General features: G+C 40.4%; 1 protein-coding gene across 2 annotated transcripts in view; it reads right to left on the reverse strand.

The window, feature by feature from the left end:
* Positions 1 to 21698, reverse strand: part of prkar1b (protein kinase, cAMP-dependent, regulatory, type I, beta) — a 68248-nt gene continuing 46550 nt past the window's right edge. For both annotated transcript variants that reach the window (XM_086289249.1, XM_086289250.1), the window contains 5 exons: positions 19454 to 19612; positions 14597 to 14657; positions 12300 to 12421; positions 3761 to 3842; positions 1 to 2400 (listed from right to left, as the gene is read on the reverse strand). In XM_086289249.1, the coding sequence (XP_086145375.1) occupies positions 2228 to 2400; positions 3761 to 3842; positions 12300 to 12421; positions 14597 to 14657; positions 19454 to 19612 (597 nt within the window). In that variant the 3' untranslated portion in view covers positions 1 to 2227. The remainder of the gene's footprint in view (positions 2401 to 3760; positions 3843 to 12299; positions 12422 to 14596; positions 14658 to 19453; positions 19613 to 21698) is intronic.

The raw sequence follows: 21698 nt of genomic DNA on the forward strand, positions 1-21698 counted from the left end.
GAGATTTCAGAAGCTTTTCTTTATTTGTTCAAGATGGTTTCAAAGAAAAAGATACAGAGAGAGAGAATACAGAAAGTTTTTTGTTTTTTTTACAACATCAGTTGTTGGGTCAGTTGTGCAACTTTGACAGATTACAGCAGATCAAAGGAAAGCAACACAAGTTTGTATATATTCATATATCGTAACTTTTTTCAGTCAGAACACAGAACTGATGTCTTAAAAACACCTAAATCAAGCTGCTGTATGGTACAAACTCTAAAAGTGGTGCAAAAGTTTTCATCTAGCAAACAACGAACAAAATCAGCTTTAAAAAAAAAGCATCAGGTAAAACGTGTGTGTGTGTCGAAAATGTATTTAGTCCTGAGACAGTGCACGTATATACAGTGTGGGTGTGTGTTCCATGTTAGTGTGTTTATAACTGTGTTTGTCTGCTTTGAGAATATCAAGGTGGGAAAAAAGCAACTTGTCAGTTATTTTGACACAACATACATTGTAAAATCTTAGGGGATAAACTTTGGTGATTTCCTACATTTTTCTTATTTTATTGGCGACAATTGATTCACTAACAAGTATTGTTTGTGTATCAAAAGCTTCGGTTAATTCCTCTGTGCCACCGAGCTCCATTATCACTGAAAAACTAAAGGACATCACTGAGCTGCACTGCTGAACTGACGAAACTTTCCTCATAAAAACCACTGTAGTAGGTTTGATGCTTGTATGTGACAAAGTAATGACATGACGACACGTGGATAATAAGACACTTCAGCCTTTGAGCAAGATGAACAAACTAAGGAAAACGAGGATTTGAAGGGATAAAGCAATAAATCATCTGTTCCCAGGAACCACGCTGGCACTGGAAATGCAACTTCTAAAACCAACATTTAATAACGCAAAATTTCGATATGATGAAAAGGCTAAGTGAAAAAATGTTGTGAGCAAATTTTTCCAGAAACACAGTGAAAGTAAGTGCCATCAATAGTGCACGGAGCTGTTCCTAAACAAACTATGGTCTAAATATATTTGTTCACTCATCCATGGATGCTGTGCCATGAGGTAAGTCTGGGTGTGCTTTGTGATTTTGTGACAATCATACCTTGTTTGAATGAATTGTTAAATGAACTTTGTAAGCACTTTGTTCATGCACTTTTTCAGATGTTGAGTTTTCCAGATGCAGGAAGACCGTTTGGACTGCGTAGAGGTGTCGAATAAACCAGTGGAGGACAGTGATAAGCTAGTGGACTGGTCTCTTATTACTCTTATGCAGAATGAGAGCTCCAGAGCAAATGTGCTTCCAAAAGTTCCTTCAACCGCCAATAATCAAAAGATCCGACAACTCATCAGGTGACACAGAGGCAGTTTTGCACAGATATGAATACAGGTGTGCCTTGAAATGTTATTTTCCTGTGTTTTGTGTGCTTTGGATGACTAAGGCTTTACATGCGTTTGATACACACACAATACTTTCAGCACAATAAAGTAAGTGTTTGTTTTGGTGTTTCGATAAAAGAAATATACAGAATACCAACAAAGTTAGAATTTAACTCAATTAGGCCTCGAACAGCCTCCAAACTCAATAAAAGGTAAAAGCTCAAGAAGCGTTGAAAATGAATACAACAGCAAGTAATTTAATCTTCTTCATACCTTTAACAGCTACATTTTAGGGAACAGAGATCTGTGCAGTGCATTTCTGATTCAGTGTAGAAATGGAAACACGACCTCCAGAAATAAAAAAGGCAAACCTCAGCCAGCGTGCAACCAAATCTTGTCCGTCTTCCTCCCCCGCCGTACGTAAACATGACTTTACTTCCTTCTTATTTCCTGAAATTATCCGTACCCTCCTGTTAACGAATGAAAGTGCAAACGCCATTCTCTGTCAGTCTTGAAGCATGCATCGTATACAGCCGACACACTGTATGCATGATTCATTTACAATATGAAACAAGATAAATAATCTCTGCCCTCTGTTTTTCTTTTTTTAAAACACCCCTGCATGTTGTTTTTGACATAAAGCTACGTGACAGCACAGAATCAAGTCAAAGTGCACAAGGTCAAAAGAGAGAAACGCGCAAAATGGAAAAAGGCAGGAAATGAGCGCCCCAAATCTGGGCATGTAAAACCCATATCCTTCACCCTGCATCCTCACCCCTTTCCCACCCACTGACCAAAACTCTGATGCTGATGTTGCACACCCCTGCTGGTGGGGCCCAGATGGTGGAGGGGGCACATGTCACACAGTGAGAGAGATAAAGCTGTTGTATCTCTGGATGTTCCTCTTGAGGATTTCGGAGCAAGGACCCAGCACGCGCTCAAAGCGTGGCCGATCCAGCTTCACACACTTGAGGGGACCCCGAGCGACTACGGTGGCGGCCCTGGGACGGTTCAGCAGCAGGGCAATTTCACCTGGATGAGAGAGAATAATCAGCACGTCGCCCCAAATTTTGACCTCAAACATTAAATACAAACAGTATGAGAAATGGGGCAAAAGGCCCTAAATCAGTGCAGTTAAGTGACAAATTAAAAGAAAGTTAGTTAAACATAGAGATTTACAACTAACTGCGATGATCTTTAAACCCAAAAAAGGCATGTCTTAATTTTTGCACCTGATATTGAAACATGATTTTAAAAACCAGCATATTTTGTAAATCACCAGTAAAACAAACCACACCTAACAGCACTATTTGGGGATTGTGCTCGTACACTATTTTACCCTGTTTAGTCAAGCTGACCCTTTAAAATACTTATATTTGCCATTTTTGCGAGTATTGTGTTTTAGTAAAAAGCAACTGCTAATAAGACTTTTTACAATTTATATTTCAGAACAAGATTATTAAAGTTAACTAAACTAAAAAAAACCTGAAATGAATTTATAAACTTGGAAAACAAACTAAAACAAAACAGAAATATAGAGGAAAGATCCTGTTTGTTAGTTTAGTAAAATCTGATCAAAACTTGACTACAAGACTGTGAGTCAACTGCTTTCAAAGGTTCTGTTTTTAATGTAATAACTGTACTGTAGTTTTCCTAAATTTTGCCTCTGACATATGCCCTCAATTCAATAATAATTAATAGAGACTAAAACTAAGACTGAACTAATAAAAACTAAACTAAAATTAAATATTTTAAAACGATAAAAATACCTACCCCTCAGCTTTCTAGTAGACACACCTATGGTATTAATTTAATAATCCTAGACAACTTCCTTATCTTATCTTATCCACAAGATTTTCAGTGACCTTGACTTCTGACCTTTAGGTCACTCAGTATCAATTTGAAGCTCCTATGTTGCCTCGTTCTCGAGTTATCGCATTCAGAAACGTGGGTTTCCACGCTGCATGCCATGCAGGGTGACGACAACAGCCCATCAGCCTTTTACAGCTGAGGGGTAAAAACAAAACCGACACGAGGATTTTCACTCTGGAAACTAACTGAAACTGAATTAAAAGCAAAAAAATAAAGACTAATTAAAACTATAATAAGTCTGGTTCAGAATGATTCATCTTCTCATAACGTGTTTATTTACCATATCTTTAAAAACCAGTTTGTGACATAACTGCTTAAAATTAATTGGAACACTATAAAAAAGCAGTAAGCAATGTGACTTGTGTTTGATCTTCTAGATCACTGTGTACTGTCTTCATTGATCTTTATTGACTTCTACTAGCAAAATTTGTATTTAAGATATTTATTAAAAGGTGTAAAATAAACCAAGTTTAGTCTCACAAACTTATGTGGTGCAGAGAAGCAGCAGGGACACACTTACCAAAATAATCAGAAGGTCCAAGGCGTCCCACCTCCACGTACTCCTCAATGTCAGACCTGCGCTGGAGAACAGAGGCGATTCCCTAACACAGAAAAGAAAAGGAAAAAAGTTTAAAGCTGTAGGAAAAAAGGTAGAGAGGGAGAGGAAGGATAGTGTGTGAAGAAGGGAAAGATGATGGAAGAAGGGGGGGAGGAGGAGGAGGGGTCTGGAGGGGGCTATTTAACGAGGAACTGAAAATCATCAGGAGGATTAAGCCGAAGAGAAATTCCTTTGCTTCATAAGAACACAGGTGCACAGGATTTAGTCCACTTTGCTGTGGGATGGACATCTGTTGTGTTGGACAGCAGAAACAAAACAAAACAAAAAAAAAGAAGAAGAAGAAGAAACACACTCTCATGTATCCCAAAATTGCATGCGATACAAAAACTGATTGGTTCTGCATTTCCTCCAGAGTGTAATAAATACAAACATCTAAGCCTTTTAGAGGCTGAACTGATTCCTCCTCCATCACATAATCCCCTTTATCAGCATTCAGCTATTAAATGGAAACAACTGCGTTGTCCAAGAGTGAGAGTTCTCCAAAACACAGTCCTTAAATGACCTCGGAAAACCGAAGCGCTTTTGTGTACACACACAAAAAAGCTCAAATAGCATGTTGCTAATGGTCTGCTTTAGATCTGCAAGTGCACACAACCACGCAATGTTAAATAAGAAGATAGAAGAAGACTCAAATGCTCACTCTCACATTCGGAAAATGTCAATTTTCATATATACAGCTGATAGCTGCTGGAGAGACTGACCACCAACGGCTGGCTGAGTGTTTGTGAGTCATCTAAAAAGTATAAGGGAGGAAATTTGATTTCCATTCACTTTGCCCAACAGATGATAACAGTTTATGCTGTCACATCTTGCAGCTGTTGACAAAATTGTGTGTGTGAGTGAGCATATGTTTGAATATTTATCTTAACGCATAAACCAGAACACGCGTGTTCAAAGCTGCGCCTGATGACGTATATTCACATTAAAGTGCAGCTGCCACCTTTTGCCATGCAGATGTATTGGGAGATATTTATTTTCTGGACCTTCACATGTACTCTCACAAGCTGCTGTAATTGGTAGTAGGTAAAAGAAAATCAGTAGAGAAACTTCCCAGCTTGTCTTGGATCGCTTCATATAACAGACCTGACGGTTCCAACGCTCTCCCTCTCCGTTTCTAATCCTTCTCTGCTCTCTCCTCCTTGTGCCGACTAGGCTAATAATGCTAAATATGAATATAATGAGCCTTAATGAGAACCTCAAAACTGCCAGCTACTCATTGCGGCCACACAAAGGTAATACTGTATTTCAGAGAAAGGGATGTGTGTGTCGATTTAGTGGGTTTGTGCTAGAAATGAGCTGTGGAGGAGTGGAGGGGTACTGTCCAAGTAAGTGGAGAACACCGTGAGAGCGCCACTTCCAAGTAATACCTGGCCAAACCGTGGCGTGATGTCGTTTTATCTCTGGAGACAGGTCTTCTAACCATATTAAAATAAAGCGGGGATATTGTAGGTCACGGAGGCTGAAGGTGATGTTTTAAGTAGTTGTGTAGCCACCAAAAATTAGGATTATGATCCACGTGGTATAGCGGTCCATTCTCATTTCCAGGGATTAAGAAAGTGTAGTTGTGTCAAAGCCGCTTTGTCTATGAGACACCCACATCTGATTAACAACAGTGTAGGATGAGAACTTGTTGGATCAAAAGCAAGACTGGTGGTACTTTACGCTCCTCTACTAAAATTATTAATTATTTGACATGTGCTGCCTACTTTATATCGCTGGCTGCTAAACTAAAAAAAAATACATTTTGGGTGTCAGATATTCTCAAAAAGAAAACCTACAACTGATCTGAGACCCTTGTTTTTTTCATTCAAACACTGAGGTTTTATAACATTTTTGCTTTTAGTGCACTCAGTTTTTTGGAAACAAGCTTATTCCTGCCAAAATTAAAAGATATTTGTTTTCATCAGGCTTGCTTCAAAAAAATGAGAAGTATTATAGGAGCAGCCTTTGATGATGACCCTATCAAACTTGGCCTTACTCCTTACTGTGCAAAGTTATTTACTGCTTACTGTGGAAGTCCCGTCCAAAATAAACAGCAAAAGCAGATCCTGGTCTGAACTTGTACGTCGCTATGGGCAAATGTCTTAACAGTTAAAGCTCTTAATGATATATTTTCTTTCCTGTTGTAGTCGTGCACTTTAACTGAACTTTGAAGTAAAGAATTTGATTCGATCAAGTTCAAATGGTAAGCTACTGGAAAGTGCTTATGCTTACTTACTTAATTATAATCGCTTGACTGCTAAATCAAATTTATCTGATTAGACATATTGATAAATAAAAGAGTAGCCACTGCGTGGAGGTAAGTATTTCTGTCTGCCGCTCTGAATCCTAATGCTGTGGCAGGCTGCGGCTCATCTCCTCATGGGCATGCAGCATAGGAAAAGCTGGTACTTCACAGTTTGCCTTTGTGGTTGACTAAAATGCTGCTATGTGACCAAGCTGGCTTTCATGGCACATTAACCTCTGTGACATTTAAGCCACATTGTGCACATGTATAAAGATGACGAGGGTTTGTAGACTGCAGCGTATACAGCCACACCATCTACACAAAGAATTGCATTAGCAGAATTAGCTCTATCAGGCTTTTTACATCTTAAAAGGCTCTTTTAGCAAATGTATTTTTGCATATTTGCATTTATGCTGATCACAGTTCTTTTTATATTGTAAAAAAAAACTTTTCAGTTGTTAAACTCTTTGTAACACTGCAAGAAAAGCGCTACATAAATAATCACATTTCTTTTATGTCTGTTGTTATACTCTGCCTAATTTCATGCAATTTATAAAAATGTTTCCAAAAATATAATGAACACTTTTCCCGTCTTAACCCCCCATCGGTTTTCATCTAACCATTAACCATTTTACAAAAAACAGCGACCACTACTGCCATTACAGAGATAAGAGTATTAAGATAAACTGCTAGTGTTTCAGCCCACAGATATCTGATGTTTTCATCTTTTTGATATTTTTCTTCTCTCCAATGGAGCGTAAGTAGAGTGACTAATAGGTCGCTTGTATCTCCATTGTTAGTCTTGTTTCCACTGCACTTTTTGTCACGTTTTGTTGAAACTTCCGTCTCTGCAAATTCGCTCGCAAATTTCGAGTGTTGTGGTTTGAGAGCCCAAAACCGCAAGATGTGAATGGAGAGAGAATGAGGTGGACGAGGCACAGACGCGAGTGTTTACAACCTCTTCTTTCTATTCATGTCCAAACAAAGTGTGTGAGACAGTGCAGCGCTGCCAGTACAGTAGTTCACTGGTGAACAGGCCTCATCCAGTGTGGTCCCGATAACCATCTCACACTGTACCACCCCAAGGGTAGCGCTCTGCTCCACAGATATTTTGTTTTATAAACATCAGAGAGCCTCCCCTCCCCGCCTCAGGGAGACTGAGACCGGTAACAACAAAAGACAGCAGACGAGGTCAGCCAGAGCGAGAAACACTAACAGAGAATATGAATGAATGAACATGAATACAAACAAGTAGTAGAGAGACAAAGAAAGGATTCGTGTGAGCCACTTTCAGCCCTCAACTTAAATAAGAAGTATCAGATGATTTTTGGACGTATTTTAAGGACCGGTCACAGTTGCATCCATTTCTGTGTATACACACTTTAAACAAACATGCCACATAGAAAGTGCACCAGCTTGTAGTGACAAGTTAAAATGTAGCATCTTGCATGAAAGAAATGACAACAATTTGAACATGCTCGCAGAAAGAGAGGCGCAGCCAGAAATGGAGAAAGGTGATATCCCGAGTCTGTCTGTTCACGAGACCACCCAGCATCAGCAGAGTCTGCACCTTCTCATTCAAACGCCAGCACACACGCATAGATCACTTGCTCAACATACGGTAGGACAACAGTGTTTCTCACAAGATTTGCATCTAACAGCCTGAGGGGCTCTTATTTGAACATAAAATGACTCAAAATGGTTCAAATCTAATGAGGCCCGTTAATCTTTACCTGTTTGTTTTCACTCAGATCAACCGCACTGATCTTCATTCTATAAAAGCAATATTAATCTGCATTAGCTAAATTGCATTTCAGCAAAAAACAAGCAGGTTACACGCGAGTACCGGGAGATATTCTGCAGACAATCCACAGAGGATATACCATCTGTGGGACCCACAGGGAACCTGTAAACTCCTGAGAAATGATTCGTTCTGTGTGTGGTCAAAGAACAAATGGGAGACGTCCATTTACACTGATGACTGGAAGATGACTGGAAGAACACATCAGCGGAGAGGATGATACGTTCTTCAAGAGTCATCACCCAGTTTTAAAAAGGTGGGAAGCAGCAGAGACATCTGACTTCAGTAGGCTGTGGAAGTTAGATTAAAAGTGTTTGGGCATAGAAAAAAACGGCATTTTTATAAATGCATATGTGTTTGTGTTTAAGAATGAGGTTTGTGGCAAGAAAGCCCTTTGAGTGCACAGAGTAGAAAAGTGCTACATAATTTTACAATGACAAAAACAAGACTTCAGCTAGACTTCTGACATTCGTAACCTCAGCTGGACGTCATCTTTTTGGCATAAAGTGACATAATAATTCCTTTTACAAAGGTATGTGATTGGTATATGATCAGAGCTGTTCATCTGTTTGTTATTCAAAAACTAATTTCATGAAAGGTGGTGGAGTGGTGCTTGGGTGAACATCTGCATCGCTTTCATTAAGAATTTAAAAGATGGACACTGGCTTTTCCAGAGGATGTACTCTGAGTGACCTTCTAGATAAAAATTAAACACCAATAATAAAAATGATATTATTCAACATGTCAACCTTACAATTCCAGTTATCTCATGTAAAGATAAATCTTATGAATTGATTAGATTGCATTGATTCAGGAGTGCACTGAATAGCTTTTCGGGTAGCCTTTTCCCTCTACCTAAGATTGTTTGCTGTTACAGTTTTGCATTACTGCCTGGGAAAGCGCAAGTTATGCTACTAATTATTTGGCATTAAAAAAAAAAACAAAAAAAAAAAAAACACACGCACATGTTATTTATAGTTAATACTTAGCAGTAGCATACTGTGAAATCTTGAAATATCACAGTGTAAAAGGTGCAAACGACTTGTTAAAGACTGAAAACACTGATTTTGACTTGACAAACTGTAACTTTTCCCACATCTGTTTATAGTTAAGTGGCAACACATAATGCATCTTAATCTTTAACTGGCCCTTTTTCTCAAAGGCTTGACTGAATGGCATGGAGAAAATAAGAGTCTGCACATTAGGTGAGTAGAGCCCTTAAGAAGAGAGCAAACGGTGGAAAAGGCAGAGAGGGTTGACGTAAGGGAAGGTGAGGCTGAGTCTCTGTGGCCCCCGGAGCTTGTAAAGGCTTGTTTGTACAGTGTGAGAAAAAAAAATGTAAACATGTCACTTTTCATTAGGGCCCCATTTCACCCAGAAGGAAGAGAAAGTGATGTCTCCATACCTCCTTTTAGTTAATCTTCCCCATCAGGAGCATGTAATTTGTGATTGTGGGGTTTGTCTTTGGCTTCATCTACCAAAACCACACAAAACAACAAAAGACAGTGAAAGGAGACAGAAAAAAGAGGCACGGTGGGCAACTAAGAAAAAAAAAAAAGAGTAACTAACTAAGCAAAGCACAGAGCAAAGAAATAAAAAGAATCACAAGAAGTGCACAGCGAGAGGCTAATCTTACTGTAACACGCACTCGCAAAGTCCTCTAACTCTTTACATGTGGTCCTTTTTGAATCAACCTCCTCACAACCCATATGTCCCTGCCCTCTTTGACTCATCCCTCTGTCTGTCTCTCTCGTCTCCCTCCCAGGAGGGCTCCTGACCCTGTGTGAAAGTCAGCAACACACATTCCACCACAGTCCGCCCTGCTCTGGGAAAGTCAGGCTCTGCAGCACGAGAGATGGGGAGCAAGCGGGAGGGAGGGAGGAAAAGAGGGGGTGAGAGCTTAGACACAAAGGGGAAAATAGACAGAAGAAAGGGAAACGGGGTTAAAGAAAGAGACAAGCTGCTGCTGGGGTGATGGGATTAAAGAGAAAGCAGTATTTAGGTTCAAAATATATACACATTCTAGAAAGTGTTGGTCCCCCTTCCTCAGTGCTGCGTGTGGCTGCCTGCATGTAAAATGATGAGTCTCACATTGTGACACATTCACATAGACCTAGAGAGCTGCCTCCAATGGGCTGCTTGCCTGTAAAAGTGGATTCCTGTATCTCTCTTCCTTTTCCTCTTCCTCCTCCATCTCTCCATCCTGCTATCCCCCCCCCCACATTCCTCTACATATTTTGCTATTTTGTTTTTCCTCTTTGGGATGTACAAAGTCTCAGATTGATGAGTCACACATACATAGTTGTGTCTTTTGCATTTCCTGCGCAAATTGGCTTCTGAAAGACTTAGAGCAGCACTGCGATAATAGACAACAAGATAATGTGAGGTGTATGTCAAATATATACAGTGCAGTCTATATGTACAGGTCTATATTTTCAAAGTATTATCAATAAATTCCATGCAATTTAAAAAATTCCAGTTTAATTTCTGTGTTTTGTGCAGCATATATGCATTGGATGTGATGAGCTCAAACTGATTGACATCAGGAGCCTCACACCAAACTAGATTCACAGGATGCAACATAAAAGTGGTTGAGTCTGTTGAAACCCTCTATAAAAATCACCAAGATGCCAATTTTCAAAGACCTAATAGTATGACCTCTTTATTTGATAAAATACAGGTTAACAGTAGCAATACGGAATTTGTGCGGGTAATTTTTGCATTACAAATTATTGATAATCCTGGCATTGTCATACAGGACTGAGACCACTGACATTCGCTGTCGGTTATTACAAATTCCTGGAGTTCCAGAGGTCATTTACAACGTCAAAGATCTTCAGCTTTAATGTGGAGCAGCTTTTTAGCATTTATTGAAATAGGACAGTGGAGCAAAGACTGAAAAGGCAAGAGAGAGAGCAGTAGATTTGAACGTGTAACAGCCTCACAGCGTATGGGTCACCTGCACCACTTCATGAGCTATATCAGTACCCGGGGGCTGCCATTTCTTTAAACAAGACATAAAACAGTGTTTTTCCTACAAGTGAAAAGTATGAGCATCTGTGAGGAAAGTTCATAGGAAATATAAAAAGCCTTTAGTGATGCTACAACCTTATTTGGTCTGATATGACAAGTAGTTCAAGTAGTTTTAGGATTTTGAACAATGTCCTGTAAACATCGCTTGTTACAAAAGTTACATTTTGTTGCTATACTTGGAGGAAATCTAAACAGCTCTAATATAACTAGTATATTAATTTTATGCACATTTTTGACAGCATATCCTCCCTGGTTAAGCTCTGCTAGAGCTGTAGTTCGGCTGTCTTCAGGCTTTCTTTGTATATACTAAAGTTTGAAATTCAGCAAGTGAGACTGATGTAAGCGGGACCATGAGTGCTACATTTTGCTAACCCATCTCCTTCGGAGCATTAACGGCTGACGTGCAAATTTACTGAGCTGGATAAAAGCCAAAAGAACATTTCAAATAACTGGAAAATGAATGTATATTATATGTGTTAAGAGGGGCATAGTGAGGAGCATAAAAATGCAGATAAAAAAGAAGGATGAAGAAGAGTGTTGTACTGCAGGGGCGCAGGGAATCTGTGTGAGCCAAAATAGGGATAAAGGCTGATACATCATTAACCAACCCGGATAAAGAAGTACCTCTAGCTTAGCCATTTCAATCCCCTGTAACCAGTGTACTGCTCCTATTATCGATGGACATGAAACGAGTAAGTTAGGTAAACTTAGTAAGTGACAGAAAGAATGACACTCTGAAGAAGACTGACTAACCCACGAGCAGGTCTGAAAATAAGGACGCAACCACAGCAGATTGTGCCCCAACCCCCTTTAGATGCCCCTTTTGACTCGATGCTGGTGAAAGCCGAATAAGTATGGAGTTAATAAAAAGTGCGTTAGGATGACAGGCAGGGGGCCCTTCATGAAGTCACACCAGGGGCCTCGGTTCCACAAAGCCTCCAGTGTGAGGGAGCCATTCTTTGCACAGGTTCTGTGTGTTTGCAGGCTGGGGCAGGGGAGCACTGGGTACTCTGTCTGCTGGTGGCAATAAACTGGGATCAGTTGCAATGTCAGCAAACAGCCCACCAACGTCTCTGTATGATGACATTTACATCAACCCTAGTGCCCCCCTTGATGACTCTGATGACATGCACACGATTTTAGGCCCCGGTATGTCAACATCTACAGCTTACAGGAAATGTGACAGTAATAGGAAACCACTACATACACTGTAATTCTGGTGATTTTAATGCTTTTTCTAAAGCACTCAATGTGCAAAAAAATCAGCTTTATGCTCTGTGTTGGAACTAGGTTAAACTCCATCATCAAACTTGTCTCTTTCACACACAGAGACATGCTTCCAGTGCTTTGTAAAACATCATATTCTTCACAGACTTTACCTCTGTTATGATGAAGAAGTCATCACCAGGTTCTCCCTGCACCACTATCTTCTCTCCATCCTCAAACTGAACAGGCTCCAGGGCATCGGCCACAGTCAGGCGCTCCCATTTATCCAAAGATTCTGTGAAAGGACAGCAAATACAGATTACTGAAAAGACAGTCTTATTTACATTGATCAGTAGTAGATGCACATACTGTTTCATGGCCTGTAGATAGAGGCTTCCCTTGTTCAGTAAGCTGGTAGGAACACTAATTACAATCCAGTAATTTAAGAGGAACCGTTGTATCAGCCCCTCTGTCTCCTCCCTAATTTCATGGACCTCAAACACCTTAAAACTGACTCCTAAAACTTTGTTGTACTCACTCTGGATTGTGTTGATTATACTCCAATCAAGTTCAAGTGGTGCGATCAAGTTCCTTTCCATCACTTCCGTTCTATGGTTGCAAAATATGATCTCATAGCTACAGTCTAACTTCATCAGTGAAATTATCTGAAATATAACCAAATATACTAATAAATATGATTTCGATTTAAGCAGCAATGCTTTAATAACTATTAAAATGATATATTTAAAATATTTTTTTCACTTTTATATCATTTTAAAGATCAGACAGAAGTAAAGGTCAAGATATGTGAAGGAGTTCTGCTAAAAACATTTTACAGCATCTTTCTAGGTTTGTTCTGAGCGAGTCAGATAGTCTTTAGGATTATCCAACCACAGCAACAGTGACGTGGTTAGCCTGAGATATTTCTAGAAACCAAAAACACAGTCATACATCTCACTGGGAAAAATGCTTAAACCAAAGGATTTTTAGGCAATTCAGATGAAATGATACTTAAAGAAACAGGACCCGCTACTAAGTAAACATCTCCATTCAGACATTGGTTACCGAATCGGCTAATCCTTTAAAAATGGAGCAGATTATTGTTGCCTTAAAAGCAGCTACACCAACACGTGGAATGTGACTTTGCTGCAGTGAAAGCACTGCTCATCCTTAGCTTTGTCTAAAAGATTCAATGTTTTGATTTGACTCAGACATGAGTTAGAGGTGTAAAACTACAGCACTCTCTTTGTCCCTGATGTGCTCAGTAACTGATCCCAGTGTGTCTATTTGTGTGTGTGCACTTAGGATTAGTTAAGGTAAGCCTGCCGGTTTGGAGGTGTCCAGTGTCCCCCGCCAGTGGGGCCGAGGTGTCTGCTGGACCCAGATGGATGTCTTCTTTCTGGCTGTCAGTTAAAGGCAGCAGGTCCTATAGAGGTGAACCCTAACAACTAGCGCAGTAACATGATACACAAATGTGCCGACTAAAGAACCTACATTTCATGCTTCACAGAACTTGCAACCACTTGGAGCACCATGCTACACACATACATGGTAGACGCGCAGGGAATTGCCCGTGGATATGCTAGGGCCTGTGTGTGTGTGTGTGTACGACAAACAACAGGTTGTGTTTTTTTACTCCCTTCACTCCATGACATCAAGGGCTTGTACCCAATTTCGTGGCTATCTCAAAAATCAAAGACAAACAAAAACACCCCCGCCTCCTACTCCTCCTCCAATTCAAAGGGGCCGAGCAAAGCGAATGAGGAGAGGAAAAGCAGGAGGGTGCTGTCTGAATACAGGCCTCGACAAGGCTGTCAAAAAGAGAGCTGTGAAAGAAAAGAGCTGAATGAAAAGAGAGCGGACCTCGCAAAGACATCCTCCTAAGACCAGGATTGAGTGTATGTGTTTACTCAGCCAGCTAATAACTCTGTACAGAGGGCATGGCCTTGCTTTATACACCACATACACAATCAAGTGGAAAGGGATGAGATGTCAGCTCCAATTGCAACTCGTTTTCAAAATCTGAATGAATCTCATTCACCATCCCTGAAAACCAAATTGCCTGTGCAGGCTGGTTATCCAAATTCCAGCCGCAAAGAGAGGCTTATCTCAACTCACTATTCCTTAATTGTCCACATGGAGACATTGCACACATTGCATAGTGTGACTGGCTTTAGCATGAACAGTGTGAGAAGATTAGGACTGTACACACAGACCTCACTCAGCTATGGGCCTTGTGGTGTGACAGCGTGCGCCTGTGTTGATGTGGATTAATCTACAGTATATAAGTAACTTTCTGCACTCTCAACTCTTTGACCTGTGTAAAATGAATGCATAAATATGTATAAACACACTCATATCCTTCGGCATAGTCACAAATTGATTAACAAAGTGTAAAAGAATTCATTATAGTCACCAGTAACAACATGCTGCACGTCTTGTCTATATTATATTTAACACACAGACTTACCAAGAATGGAGACTTTGCTCAGGAACTCTTCATACATCTTTCTCTTTCTCAGTGTGCTGCCCTGTAACACACACAAAAGCAAACACATTTACCATTTAAGGAAGTTGTTGTAATACTATGGTATTAATGCACACCAATTGGTCATAAGTTTGATTTTTATCCCAAAACCAAGAGATCACTCTCATTAATCAGAAACTCTTTAAAACTTTTAATTTGTTTAATTTTTTTCACTCCTTTATTAATAACCAAAGTTAAAAGCACAGCAACTTTGCTTCGACAAAGTTTTTCAACTGTGAAAAATGTATTTCTTTGGGGTGCAAATATCGGAAAGAGCCTGAAAATCTGCACCTTTTAACATAGAGCATCCAAAGGGTTGCATGTTTCTCATTCCACAGCCAACCTTTAAAAAAAAACTCCAAATATTACATATTAATACTGCCAAAATATTAAAACATGAATACACTTTTTTTTTTTTTTATCTGTGATGAATAGATGACAGTTCATGGAGTCATGGTTATGCAGGTGTATGTAATGTGTTTCTGATACGTGTATGTCTGTGTGTGTGTGTGTGGCCCACCCCACCCACCAGGCAGGGGACTTTCCCCCATTCTGCCTCTGCCATGAAAATCAGGTGCTTCCTGACAAGTCTAGACCCAGAGGACCCCTTCCCTCGCTGCATTTCTCCTTCACTGCACAGAACCACTCAGAGGGAGTGGGAGCATGAAGAGAGTAAAAGCAAGTGAGGAGAGACGATCTTGTCCGCCCTGCCTTTGCATATGGAAATGATATATTGAGGCTTGGGGTGTCTTTAGTGCATAAGTGCCTGAGACCCGCTGCTGCCTCTAATTTCATATAATTTCACATTTTGTCTTAAAAGGGGAGAAAATGTTCCCAAGTGAGCCAATGTCAAAGTCAGAATCGTAAACAACTTGATTAAAGGAATTCTAGCCTCCGCTGCCTCCCTCCTGGATAAATGATTTGAGTTGTGTGTCTGTGTGCATGTGTGTCGTCAGTGTGTGCAGGCAGAGCGTGCAGTCTGTTTTTAGTTCTGCCACTTATGTTTTGCTGCCGTCTCCGCAGAGATGAAACTTGCTCGTTAAGCAAGCAAATACAAACAGTAACGCATGTACGCTCTACCTCTAACACACACCGCACACACGCACACTCCAGCTTACACAGAGATGTTAAGTTGGTCTTCAGATTTGAAAGTCTCCCCATAGAGCTAATCAGACAGCCTTGCAAGGCTTAAAGGCTTAACATGTGTACATGAAATTACATTACAATACAGTAGATGTGATTTATACGAGTGCAGTAGGAACCTATGGGTGGGCCGGAGTAACATCGCAGGGTTTCAAAGAGGCTCGCTGCGGTGGAAGGAATGAAAATGATGCGTTTCCAAATTTCTATTTCTAAAATTTCAAGTTGTCATTTATTTTGTTGGTGAACATCTTTTTTCTCTTTGTCTTCTGTTTTATCTTGTCTACTTGGGAGGGCCTGAGCACATGTTTCATGTATAAAACTCTTCTGCTCCTGTTGGCCCCAGTGTTCACTCCTCCTGTGGCTAAAAGATGAACCAGCCTCTGTGTCTGTTCAGTCTTTGAGGGAGAGTCATCAAAGACTTGAGGTGTGGCGTGAAGCCAGACTAAACCAACTGTACCTTACACCCCATCTCCATCACCTTCATCTCTGTCCAATGTGGAAAAACATACACCACCAACCCGCCATGCACACATCCCCTCTCATTTCTCTGTATAATTTCTCCTTGTTTCCTTTCGTCTCATGTTCTGTTTGTTGACAGTTGTCTGTCGGTTTGTTAACGGCTTTGTCTGTAGCTATGTGTGTTTAAATACCAAGATGACACAACAAGGAAGGTATTGTATAAATGGCAGTAACACAATAGAAACAGTGTGGTTATCACAGGGAATGGCATTACACTGTTTACTCAATGTACACCCTGATAAGGAAGCTGGTAGGGTGGGTGGTGTAGTGAGAGGCTCTTTGGCTCTACATGATAAAATCATGGCCGTACTATAAACAAACTGTGATATAATGACTTGTGCGCGTGTCATTATTTTCCACTGGGCATGGTGTAAGGAGAAATATCTACAAGTAAATTCATCAAAGGCACCTATAAATAATTTCTGCTCATCTTAAAGGTTTTATATGAAATATATGAAGTATATAAGAAGTAAGAAGAAGCACTTTTTAGAGAACTAAAATAGTAAATTATAAAAGTTCTGAGATTTAAAGTATCTTTTTTTTAACCAAATAGTTCTTCAAAAATATTAAATTTATTCCTGATTGATCCATTTTCCATTTACCATTTTAAAGGTCTAAGTGACTTGGATGATCAACTGGTTACAAAATGTACATTTCTGGTGGATCACTAACTGGGGAGGAGACTGCGCACGATGCAGTTTAAAAATCACATAAATGTGGCTTGATTGGTTTTGAATTTCACTTTGATCCGTTGAAATTAATATTCAGTTTAAGGATCAAATATAGACGGTTATTCAAAAACCTAATGCAGTTAGAGCCACTTAAGTGCAAAAAAGTCAGAAATGGCATAAAAAGCAGGAGCTGAGATTTAGGTGGGTTGCAAAGTGATTTGCAGGATGTGTGCAGGATGAAGAAGCTAAACATGAGATCTGCCTAACTGAAAGCATAGATGGGTATCAGCTGAGTGGGCTGGCACTGAGATTATCTGGTATTCCATGGCCTGCAACATGCAACTGCATGCAACATGCAACTGTTGCTATAATTGTTCAAAATAATGTGTCTTGAAATGGAATGAACTAGTGACTGTAAATGTAAATTATGTGTAATTTAAATTACACATAATCATTTTTAAGATTTGGAGACACAGCAGACTCGGGACAGGAAAGCAGATGTGAGAACAATGAACCTGATGGCAGTGGCAATGCACCTTATGAGCTTCCAGCTAACTAGCTGCAGACACAGGCGCTCAGCATATTTTTCGCTGGGAAACACACCACACACACACACATTTACACTCAGAGAGAAAGCTCACTCGTTGGCCTAAGTCCTTGCCAGAATACCACACTTTGTAAAAACAGCTTTACAAATCATTGACAGCAATAATTAACTACAGGTTCACATAATTGAATTCTGTTTCACCCCGTCTCCCCTCCTGCAGCTGCTGCTGGAAGCAACGAAGGAATGAAATGTGTAAGACAAGGAGAATCCTCTCAAAGAAAGGTTACCAGGGCGGACTGTGCCCTTAGTTTAACTATGCGCTTAAGAGGTGACATGAGTGCTGTGTAGGTCAATGCCAACTTTACTCTGAGCTGAAAGGTCCGAAAACAAACCTGCTTCAATCTCTGCTGGTTTTACACTGAACTGAACTTTCAGTTGGCCAAGGCTTAAATGCAAGAGGTAGTTTGAAAAGTTAAATGGGAACTCTCTAATTTATTCGGAATATGGTATTAGGAACATTTGAGGAAGTGTTTAGCTGGGCACACACACACACACGGACAATATTTAGTCATTCTAATAACAACCAATCTGTGCGCGTGTGTGCGTGTGCACTTATGAGCAAAGATGAGGGCAAGGGCACAGTTCCTTGTGTTTCCAGTTTAAACATTTCGACATTCCTGCTAGATAAGCTCCCAGAGTGGGAAGTGCAAGAGGAGGCATTAATATTGACTTTTTTTACTCCTCTTCTCACTCCCTCCCCTCATTTGGCTTTCTTCATCTAAGAAGAGATGTAGACGCATTAAAATGGGAGGATACACTCCTCTGTGTGTTAAAGCGTATTTAGAGTATAAAAAAGAAAGCAAATGTTTTAAGTGCTTAAGGAGCCTTAAGTGGTTGACTGGGAGGAAATACTGCAAGCAAAGAACTGTGATTGATGACCGTAGAGAGCCTACTAATGGGATGTAGATATTATTTGTCTACAGTGTCATAGTGTGGATTTGTTTTAATGTTTAATATTTTCAAATATACCATAAAATTATGATAGCATATCTTTTCCAATTCATGGGTTAAATATATTTAAATACCTACCTACCTACAAATAACAAGCTCTACAGACCTAGAACCCCTTTGGTTATTTGTCTACTACTGTTAAAATGCCCAAAACGGAGTAATAGCATTCCTCTTTAATTATATAATATAGAAATTTCCATAGTGCTCAAATGCATACATTTATAGGTAGCCAGTATATCTATTTTAGTAATCAAGAGAGTAACACGTAAAGAAGAAGAAACTTTTGGCTGCTCCCTTATACAAAAGGGGGTCACCCTATCAGCTCCATATGTTTGATTTGGCAGAGTTTTTGCACTGGCTAGCCGGCCTAACCACAACCCTTAAGGGCTGTGTGATCAAACCAAGTGTCTTTAGCTTGTTAGTCAAATGTGTAAAGCATTACACTACGAAGAACCACAGCAAGCACTTTGTGTCCCAAAACTGTCATACTGTAATTTCACTCACAAGAAAGAAGATATTCAGTACTCCAACCTGTTTCTTTGCCGCTTATCTAACTAGGGGAAGAAGGAGAGCTGAAGCCTATCCCAGCTGATGTAGAGCAAGAGGCAGTGCACAGCCAAGGCAGATCCGACTCCATCACAGGGAAACGCAAAGAAAGACAGACAACCGTACATTCGCACATCTACATCTACAGCTAATCTACAATCATCAGCAGGTTGGAAGCTTTTCTGAACCTACACCACCACAGTACAGCCACAGAAAAAAATATACAGCTGTACTGATGTGTGCACAGTGGAAGCAATTTACCCATCAAGTTTAGCAATGTATGGTTGCTACAAACCAGCCTCTTGCATATTGTTACCATGGAGTTTACAGAAATACTGAGAGTCATCATGACGAAGTTCATACCATGAGGATGCGTCGGTAGCTGTCTCTGTCGATGCCCCACAGTTTCAGGTCTGTTTTGGCCTTGACGGTGGCAGCTCTAGGAGTCCCGTAGATGAGGGCCAGCTCTCCAAAACTACCTCCTTCTCCGATACTGGTCACCCACTCACCATTCACATACACCTGCAGACAGAACAAAAGCAAAATTTATAAAGAGGGTCATATATAAGATGAGATGCTTCTGAAGAATACAAACATTTTCTGGGTACAGCTGTTTTGAGGTAGGAATTTAAAACTTTCTGCTATTTCAGCTACCCATCCAAAGACACTTTATCCAACACTTGGCCCACCATTCCCCCATCCCCCTTCAGTTTCCGGGCTGTTTGATTTTCTCACTAGGCTTGTCCCTAAGTATTTGATCCCCACTAAGCCCTCAGATGAGACCCTCTAAAATGCCCTCTATCCCTACCATCTCTCCATCAATCCCTTTTATTTTCTTTGTCTTGTCTTGTTAGAGTCATCCCTGTGATTTGGAAGTGATGGGAGGTCGGAAAGCTGTGTGGATTTGTTCGGGCTGTGTGTCATCTGAAACACACATTCTCATGATGCTTCATCACTTACATGTGCAGGAACACACATGCACAGCTCTACTGAGATCAACCACTGTAGCTCTACAGACAATGCAACCTCAGTGAGACTCATTCAGGCTGTCTCTAGGGCTGTTACGGTTTCAGCTGTCGACACACTATCCACTATCTTGTTGACTTAATAACACAGAGAGAGGCAGAGGGAAGCAGGGTTTATTCCTCTCTGGTGGTTGTTGTGAATTGCCAGAATTGTTGCAGGCCATTATTCATGCTCTGAGTAGACCACAGGGGACTCATCCTTCACTATACAGTGGCATGGCTTCAAAGAGATGCAGAGTGCTGACTTTGGTTACGTCAAGCCTAGAAGAGCAATTAAATGAACGCTGAGAAAGAGTTACATCAGAGCATTCAGGTAGCATACAGGCTTTTTAACAGTCCAGTCCTCAGGTATCTCCTGACCTATGAGTCACTGTTTCATCCTCACTTTTGTACATGTGGTGTCATAAAGTTTCATGAACACTCTGTTGCAAATCCCGGATAGACAGAGCTGCTTTAATACTTGAACGGGAGCAAGAGTGAAGTTACTCCCAGTCGGGGCTGAGATGACAGAACAGAAAAGTTTGATTAACATGCTGTATGCTGTCTCTCACAATAAGTGAATTTTCAAGAGCAAATCGCATGTGCCTGTGAATAATTAAAGAACCAATGAATCAAATTTACTGGAAGGGTTAGATGAGTCATGAGTTTGTTTCTCTGCACAAGCCTGCTGCCCATACAGGTAGGTGCAGCAAAAAATCTGCATCTGTTTGGCATGATGTAATTAATTTCATTGCCAAATCCACTATAAAAATAAAATAAGCTTTCCTTTAAAATGACTGTTAAGGTAAGTAATTTCAACGATTACCCAAATAATTGTGATTAAACAACTATCAATATTTAATTACAGCTACCATTTCTTTGCCCTGATAAGATCATCTTACATTTTGGCATGAAAGCTGTAATTTCTTTAGCGGTGCACGCATATAAATACAGGCCGTAAGTGAGGAGATTTGAGTGCAGACATGGAGGGGTGTTTACAGTAGTGGCAGTGGTTGTCAGCGTTCAGGCAGTTTATGGGATGCTGGCAGATTTACACCCCAGCTTAATGAGAGACATCTCCACACTTTAATAACCTCAGCACTGATCTTGAAGCAGTTTAGCGCCTGGGCTTTGGCTGGGAGGCAGCAGCTGTCTGTAGAGATAGAGGGGTGGATGGCACGATGGTGATGAGGTGAAGGCGACACAAATGAACACGAGGTTTGGACAGGGGTGAGGTTGAGGGTAGGAGTGCAGGGTGACAGGGTCCTGGCTTTGGGAGCGTGTGGTGTCAGTCCAGAGGAGACGACCTCCGGCAGAACAAAAAAAGATGCACAGACTGAGCAGATGCAGATGTGGACTTAGATCAGATCAGAATTAAGAAATCTTAAGAGGGAACTTTATAAGATTAAACAGGCAAACTTTGTCTTGATTGTTGTAGACAGATTTTTGAGTTTTTCCAGATATTACCAACTATCTTTGCATCTAACGTGAATATAATCTTGAACTACATAAACAACCATGGATCCTTACTCTTACACAGGAATCTAAAAATAGCCCCACAACTTATCAAATGATATTTGACAATTCACTTTCTGAGGGTTCAT

Source organism: Aulonocara sp. 'chitande type north' Nkhata Bay, linkage group LG4 (assembly GCF_057382095.1).
Source record: "Aulonocara sp. 'chitande type north' Nkhata Bay isolate Kocher_YH1m ecotype deep benthic linkage group LG4, A_spYH_male_GT1.1, whole genome shotgun sequence".
In the NCBI taxonomy this organism is placed as follows: domain Eukaryota; kingdom Metazoa; phylum Chordata; class Actinopteri; order Cichliformes; family Cichlidae; genus Aulonocara; species Aulonocara sp. 'chitande type north' Nkhata Bay.